The sequence below is a fragment of the Eurypyga helias genome, unplaced genomic scaffold, assembly GCF_000690775.1.
Source record: "Eurypyga helias isolate BGI_N326 unplaced genomic scaffold, ASM69077v1 scaffold8310, whole genome shotgun sequence".
In the NCBI taxonomy this organism is placed as follows: Eukaryota; Metazoa; Chordata; class Aves; order Eurypygiformes; family Eurypygidae; genus Eurypyga; species Eurypyga helias.
Window position 1 is genome coordinate 75128 of NW_010223755.1, and position 8351 is coordinate 83478.

Below are 8351 nucleotides of genomic sequence, written 5' to 3' on the forward strand. Positions count from 1 at the left end.
CTAGCCGCCTCCTCGGGGTGCCAGGAAGCTGTTATAATTAAAGGGAGCAGCTTTTGCAGTCTTGTTTCAGTGCACCCAGCTTTCAACTGCAGAACTACTTGGCTGAAACTCTGCAAGAAGCAGCTGTACCTGACTGGAAGAGGGGAGGAGGAGCCAGGGAGGTGATGGGATTCGCCATCCACCATCCGACCCACCGACCATCAGCAAGACTCACCCTCCAGGCAGGCAAGAGTCAGACCCTGCAGGAGGGTGCCAGAAGAAACAGCTCTTTCCAGTCAGAAATTTAGCAAATAATGAAGAAACTTCCCAAGAAAGGGAAACAAATGCTTGGGCTCCTCTGGGTACAGCAGAAGCTGAGCATTCATGTGTTTGCAGCATCTGGACAGACTGGCCCAACAGCTCAAAATTAAGGGTCTTCTTCTGGCCAAATCTTCATGGACACCACTACAGCAAAGCTGATTTCTACCCACTAACATCCCAGACCCCTGGTTACCCCCCATCAGCTAAGATATGTCTGCTGGAAACGTGTCCTGATTAAACTATGGACTGGAGAATCCAATAAAGCTCAGACTGACAGTGGCATGTCCAGGATTTGTGTAACCCCTTGGTTCAGTCTTCATCACCTCTGTCTTTACAGGGGCCAAGTAACCACAGCGGCATCATCTTCAGCTCCCACCGAGACCTGTAACCAAACATCCAGCCTTTCCAGAGCCTGCAGCGCCCCATACGCAGCAGTGTCCCAGCGCAAACATCAAAGCCTGGCCAGCAGAAAAAGAACAACACTATAACCCTGAGAGCTTACAGAAACACTTGGTCTCAAAAGTAATGGGAACATCTGATGCCACATTAAAGGCTGACCAATGCGGAGCTGATAAATCCCCACGGCTATGCCACGTGGCTCTATCAGGACCGCACACAACTGGTCACTTCTGGCTGCTTCCATGAGCAATTCCTGGCTTGTCCGCACAAGGTCGGGACTGTATTTGCCAGCTGCTGAGGGAAGGTGAAGTCTGGAGCCTGGGCACTGCACGAGTTTTCATGTGAACAGATGCAAGACAGAAAGATGGCTTTTATCTGCCAGGAAATAATTAGAAATGCCTTCGTCTGGACATTACATTTCCATTTGAACAGCCCTCTTGCAGCCTGAATACACCTCAGTGACTGGGAAGCGCAGGAAAATAACAGCTATGATTAAGTATGTGCCAGGCAATGAGAGCAGAGCGGCAGCAGCGGGAGCTGAGCCTCATCCCGACGCAGTGCTGGCCCTGCCGCAATGCCGGCCCCACTGCTGCTCACTGCTGCAGCTCGGCAGGGAAAGGGCTCCCAGCACGGGATACAAGCACGTGCTTACAATTAAGTGCCTTGCCAGGGCTCATATAAGGAGTCCACAACTTGACACTGGAGCAATTAAACTCTGAGAACACTTTGGAAAGTGTTCTTGAGGGACCTCAAGAACACTTTGAACCCACAAGGCATCAAATCCTGTTTTCTTCGACTTTCCGTCCTGCCTTATGAGCAGTTATTTTCAAGGGGGCCATTGCAAAAAGCACCATTCAGCATCGTCAAGATGAATTCCCCCCCATGTCTCCAGCAGCCCACAGTACTGCACCCCCGTCTCCTCAAGTCCCTCCCTTAGCCCTGCAACAGCAGCTGGAGACGCAGACATGACCGTCCCCACCATGACCTCAGGATGGGGGTGGGACCCAGACGTCCCCACAGTGCCCCTTCTCGGGCATGGAGAGGCCAAAAGCATCCCTCTCCGCCTGTCCCGGCGGCATGGGAGCTCCAGAGGAAGAGGCTCGGCTTATTGAGGCCTTTGCACTGGCACAGCCATCGCTCCAATGGCACTGCTTGTAATTTTCCAACAACTTCTTCTAAGCCACCTCATTAAGAACCCTGCTCAGGTCTTTCAGGCACTTCACACTCCTCCCCTACCAAGCAACACACACACCAGCCTCGATTCTCACTTCCCTGAAAACACATTTGGGCTACTGAAGCAGCACAAGGGGTCTTCAGCAAGAATCAAGTGTTTGTATTCAGATTTGGGATCTTTCCTCCTTCCCTGCTTCAAGACAAGGCTCAAAATGCTGCCAGCTCCCTCCGCTGCCCCGACCCACCCGGCACAAACCTCCCATGGAAAACAACTCCCAGCTCCCTGGGTCCAGCTCGACGCTTTGCTTTCCTGCTGGGGAGCTGCACGTGCCCAGCGATGCTTTGCACCACCCACCAGATAATCCTGTGCTTCACCCCTTGCCTGTCAAGACACATCAGAAGCAGCTCGCAAATTCACCGGGAAATGCAAGAGAGATCAAACACCTGCACTCAGTTTGACTACGGGAGAAAAATTCACCTCCGGTAGGAGACAGCAGCAGCATCCACAGGTTTTTAAGGTCTGCAGTGGGTAAAAATAAGCTAGCCCTGGAAAAGCAGGGCTGAGCTCAATCATGCTGAGGTCAGCCGTGCCAAGCTCAGGCCTCACACGGGTACTTGGAGGGTGCCGAGGTGAGCCGTGGAGCAAGCCTGCACATCCCCAGAGCTCCTTCACTTCACTCCAGATTCGCACTGGTCCCCCAAACTGGGGTCAGGTGAGATGCCCAGCACAACACAGACACACTCCCAACTTGTTTTCACCCCCAGCCTTCCATCACCAGTTTTCTGGACCAGGGACTTACTTTTCCTCCGTTTTTGCCTGATGCCCAGCATTTCAGATCCAATCCCGAGCAGCGGGCACTGCTGCATTGCAATCAATATAGATGCTAATAATGAACAGCTCTCAGATAACTACCAGCTGAAGTGTACACACGCAGACCTTCCAGTGATCCCTTGCCAATGATCAATACGCGTAGAAACATCAGCTCAGAAATTTGAAGAGACAAAAAACAAACCAGGAGAGAGGTTATTGCATGCTGAATAATTTATAGGCACCAACTTTTGCTCTGTGAAGGCCATGCTGGGCTGGAGCAGCTACAGCTATGAGCCATGAAAGGAGCAGGGGGTGCCAAAGAAAAATAAAGATGTGGACTCAAAATTTCACTTTACTGAAGCAAAATACCCCCAAACCCATCCCAACGCTGGTGCCAGGCACTCCTGCAAGAGACACCCGGGATGGGAGAGGACAAGTTTAGCCCTGGTCTACAGCGGAGCAAAGCTTTGCTGCTACAGGAGGTTACACGGGGCCAGGAAGGATAAGAAATCACTTAGGTTGACCCTTCCATGGCGACATGACTTTAGCTTTGCTTCATCCCCACACCCTTGTTCCAGACCCTCACCTATCCCTCGGCTCTCTGCGTACCAACCCCCAACCAAAGCTGCAGCCTCCCAAGATTAACTATTAGCACAACTCAGGATTAATTACACGTGCTCTGCTAAGCCTTCTGCTTGCTCAAGGTCGGGAGAAGACCGATCCCAGCACACCTCAGAACACCACTAATGCCGTACGAGCCCGAGAGCAGGGACCTGGCTGAGAGGTCTGCAAGCACAGAGCAGGATGCTTGGCACAGCTCAGCCCTCTGCTCCCCCTCCAGCACCAGTGTTAACCCATCTCTTGAAGGGCTGCGAGAGTCCCAGCAAACACTGGGCTCGGTCTCCAAAGGGACAGAGGAGACCCAGCTACACCCGCAGGTCCTCCCTCCGCTCGCCCCAGCGCCATCAGTGTAGAGGTGGACGCATAACACGGGTGATCAGCAATTAAAATGTCATCGAAGCCAGGCACAGGGCATGCGCTCGGGGAGGTGGGGACGGTCTCTGTCACTGGAACAGAGAGAAGTGCAAGATGTGCAGCCCCAGCCCAGCTCACTCGCTTCCCATCGCAGCTACAAAGGGGACAAGACAGAGCTGCCATTCCAGGGGACCGTCCAAATCCACATCAGAAAAGAAGGTCTCATCACTGCCAACTGAAATCAAAGCTCCTGCACTTCTGAGAAGGGTGAAATATTAGAGGCAGCCACGCAGCTCTCTCCAGAGTCACTCGCAGAGGATGCTGCAAAACCCCCGTAAGACTCAGCCAGCTCCTTCCCCTCGTTAAATAACTCCCGTGAGGCTCTTCATTAAAAAACACAAACAAGAACCACAAAACAACAGCACAACCCTCCCAGCCATTAACTTCTTTCATCCTCGAGTACACGGATATTATTTAGCACGTCAGTTTAGCTCAGCCTGCCACGCGGAGATCGCCGTGATGCATGCCCGCTCCTTTGAGAAGCTGCTGCCTTTTGCATGAGGACCAGGATTTTTTTTTTTTTTTTTTGAGTTAATTAGTTGGGAACTAATTCCGTTCATCAATTCTGAATGCTGCAGGGGCTAGCTTGGACTTTTTGTTGGTGGTTTGTTTTTTTTTTTCCAGGTTTGTTGTGGTTTTTTCACTCTCTTTTCAGCATGGCTCATATGTGGACGATGCTGGCTTAGCATCACCCAAAACCTGCCCAGTCCCTGAGGCAGTTTCAGGCTTTTCCCAATTTATAACCCATCCTAATTTGCATGTTCCCTTGCACTTGCCCTCTACTTGAGATGTCTCGTAGGAGGTGAGGAAACCTTGTGAGATTGCAGGAGGCAGCAGCGTCAGGCTGGTAATAACAGAACAGCATCAGCGGAGAGGAACATGACACACGGTTATCTTCTCCCTCTTACTTTTTCCATCTAATGCTGGTCCCTCTTGGAGACAGGGTGCTGTCTAGACACACTTGTAGGGTGGCCTGGCATCGTTGTTTGCACACTCTCACCCCTGCATTACTCCAAATCCCATGACAGAAAAAGCCCACCCTTCTGTGGGAAGGGCCCCAGCAGTGGCAAGTTCCCTTGCAGATCTTGAAGCCACCACCAGCACCATATAAGGATGACTCCTTGGTGGCTGCCACCCCCCTGCAAAGGATACAGGTAATTTTTGGCAGCCACCCTAGCTGCCTACCTCAGGGAAGGGAGTACAGTCACTGCGCAAACAATGCCAGTGAAGCCATGGGGGTTGAGGGCTGCCACGCGTGGTGGGAAGAGCCAGCGATCTGCAGGACACCTGCATCCTGCAGCCACATGGCCACCAGACCCGCAGACAGCATCCCTGGGGAATGGGGGATAAAAGAGAGCCTTTCCCATACCCAGCTCTAGGCAGGCATCAGGGGACATGGCTGATGCTGTATGCTGACCACAGGGGACTAATGCTGCTCAAATCCAGCACCGGGACCCAAGGGCAGAGTCCTGCCCCAGACATCCCCACAACAGCCTCATGCAAAGCCTGAATTTGCACCAGTCCTTCCCACTTTCCTTTGATACAGAAGGGATATGATTGATCCTAGACATGATGCTGGTGGTCTGCACCCACGCAACGCTTACACCAGTACACCACCGCTGCCGCCCGAGATGCATGCGGGAGGAAAGCACACACCCCCTCCCGAGCCTTTGGAGACGTTGTGCTTTCATGCAAAACCTTGATGCAACCCACACACGTGGCAAGGAGATCCTCCTGGGGGGGGATCATGCACCGATAGCACCGCAACACCCACCTCTGCAGCTCCTTCAGGGACACCGTGACCCTCAGGCTGTGGCCCAGGAGGAAGAGGACAGCCAGGATGTCAGCCCACTGCACCATCTCGCCCAGTGGGCCCCCCTTCAGCACCCGCGGACTGAAAACATCCCCTGACTCCTCTGTCAGGAAGCCGATATGGATCAAGATCTGGAGAGACAAGGAGAGGGGCTCACTGCTGGGGGAAGGGAACAATTTGGATTTTCCAGTCCAAAATGAATTACTGTCCCTAACTCCCTCCAGCTCCTTTTTCACACTGTAATTACTCAGGGAAGTCAGTCAGGTGTAAAGACAAGCGATCTATGTCCAATTAGTAAAGACCCAATAGGCAGAGGCTACCAGCTCCCATCAACTGTCACTCTGTATCTTGGGAGCAAGTTCATGTTCCCGATGTACATCACAGTCCATCCTGGGGATCAGAGCCGGATCTCCCAGCACACTGGGACTGAAGGGCAGGGCACCACAAAAATACAAACGGGAAGGCCAGCAACCTCGTCACCTCCATAGAGGAGATATTCCAGACTTCCTGCCAGCTCCTGATGACTGGCTGCTGGCTGAACGCTGTGTCCCATCCACCAGGACCCATCTGCAAAATTCACCCCATTGTTCAGCAATACCAGTTCTGTGACATCCCAAATGTGTGCAGTCACCCCCGTGGACCACAGACCAACCCTGCAGACCCATGTGCTTCCATCAATGAATTTTACTCCCACTTCATTCACATCCCAGCTGCCTCTGCTCCCCATGTCCACAAGGGCTCAGCTTTTCCCTCTCCCCACCACGACCCCACTGTGCAATTTGCTCATACGTGTTTCTGGTCCCTTTGCCGGCCCTTCAGCTTCTGCTCGAGGCGCCGAGCTGCCCGCAGCCACTGCTGGGCCAAGTGCCGGATCCTCTTCTTCATGAAGCTGAGGGACTCCTTGCCCGTGCCGATCAGGTCCAGGAGATGAGCCAGGTCACTCTGGAAAGCTGCCTAGGAGAGGAACACGCTCTGCATTTTGAGTGTAGCAGCCATGAGAGGAGCCCCTGGGTTTCCATGGGGGTTTGCCCACCGCAGCTGAGGTGCTGTGTGTCCTTCCTGGATGGACAGGTCCCCTGGTGCCACCAGATCTGATACCAGAGCTCCTCTGCTTAATGCACCAAATCCCAGGGGCCCCGCTGCACCCAGAGCATCTTGTGACACCCCAGACTCCTCGTTACAGGGAAGACATGGACCTGCTGGAGCGGGTCCAGAGCAGGGCCATGAAAAATTATCAGAGGGATGGAACACCTCCTATAGGGACAGGCTGAGAGAGTTGGGGTTGTTCAGCCTGCAGAAGAGAAGGCTCTGGGGAGTCCTTCTTGGGGCCTTTCAGTACTTAAAGGCAGCCTACAAGAGAGATGGGGACAGACTTGTTAATAGGGCCTGTTGTGATGGGACAAGGTGTAATGGCTTTAAAATAAAAGAGGGCAGATTTAGAGTAGATAAGGAATAATTTTTTTTTATGATGTCAGCTATAATCCGCTGACACAGGTTGCCCAGAGAGGTGGGAGATGCCCCATCCCTGAAAACATTCAAGGTCCGGCTGGGCGGGGCTCTGAGCAACCTGGTCTAGTGGAAGGTGTCCCTGCTCATGGCAGGAGGGTGGACTAGATGACCTTTAGAGGTCCCTTCCAACCCGACCCTATGATTCTATGAAAACTCAAGTGAGGCATCATGGCCCTGCTGACACTGGGAGCACTGATTCCCAGCAGCCTTGAAGCGATCACCTCCCCCCGGTCCCCCGTGACCAGCAGCACGCAGGCTGCCCCCATCTTACCTGCACCCGGGGCAGCGGCGGAGGGGAAGGCAAAGCTGCCGTCTGGTTTCTCCATGGCAGGGGAGGGCAGAACCACTCAACTTCACTGAGGTAGATGAGGAATGAGCACTCGGTGCCATCCACGCCAAAAAACGCATAGCAGGGGTCGGAGGTCCACCTGGCCCTCATCCACTGCGAGGGGGTAAAAAAACATGGGGATCATCCTCAGGCCTGGGGGGGACACAGCAGCCCTGCAAGCTGCCCTAGCTATGGGCAACCTCTGTTCTCTATCACCTTTCTCTACCTGGGAGCTAGAAATAAAGGGCAGGGGGTGGATAACACGCACCCAGTGCCTCCAGGGCACATGGGACAGAGAAAGAGCCAGGAGGGTTTGCTGGGGGCTCCCTGGGTTCCCCAGGGACACAGCCATTAATCCCTAGGCAATGATACACTAGAGGGTTTTCTTCTCTCTAGCTTTGCTGAAGAGTGAACTGAGCTGCTCATCTCATCGCCTCTGGCACAGCGGGGCAAGGAGACAGATCCACCAGTGGTCCCTGAGGATGATTTCACATGAAGGAGAATAACCAGTGACTGCTGCACCGATTTATCATCCCCTGCAAGGGCTCTTTCCAGCCTCTTCTTAATTCAACTACAAAAACAAATCTACCAGGGAGACAGGTCTCTGCACCCAATATGTAAAACACAGCAATCACACGGACAGGAGATCGAATTACAGCCTTCCACAATTAAATTACATTCAGAATTTACTCAAACTTCGGAAGGAAACGGTGCCTAGCACCAGGGGAATAGGAAAATACAACCCCCAGTATCATTTTAATATACCCTTCAACATCTTTTCAGGGAGACTCAGCCCTGCAGAAGCCTGAGCTTGGAGCAGGAGGCTGGGAAGGGGAGGGAAGAGGGAGATGCTTTTAATTAGTTTATGTAAATATGCTCTCTGAAAAAGCAATCATGGTCCGGGCCAAATGCCAGGCTGCATTCAGGTGTAAAGAGCAGGCTGGGACATCCTATTTGAGATGGAGGTCCTGGCCACCTTAACG

The 8351-nt window shown here is 53.0% G+C and overlaps 1 protein-coding gene across 1 annotated transcript in view; it reads right to left on the reverse strand.

Moving 5' to 3' along the window:
• Positions 1-8351, reverse strand: part of MGAT5B (mannosyl (alpha-1,6-)-glycoprotein beta-1,6-N-acetyl-glucosaminyltransferase, isozyme B) — a 31764-nt gene that overhangs the window by 21189 nt on the left and 2224 nt on the right. Inside the window, exons 4-6 of the mRNA XM_010151417.1 lie at positions 7312-7482; positions 6321-6485; positions 5493-5662 (exon numbers count right to left, since the gene is read on the reverse strand). Coding sequence (XP_010149719.1) covers positions 5493-5662; positions 6321-6485; positions 7312-7482 — 506 coding nt within the window. The remainder of the gene's footprint in view (positions 1-5492; positions 5663-6320; positions 6486-7311; positions 7483-8351) is intronic.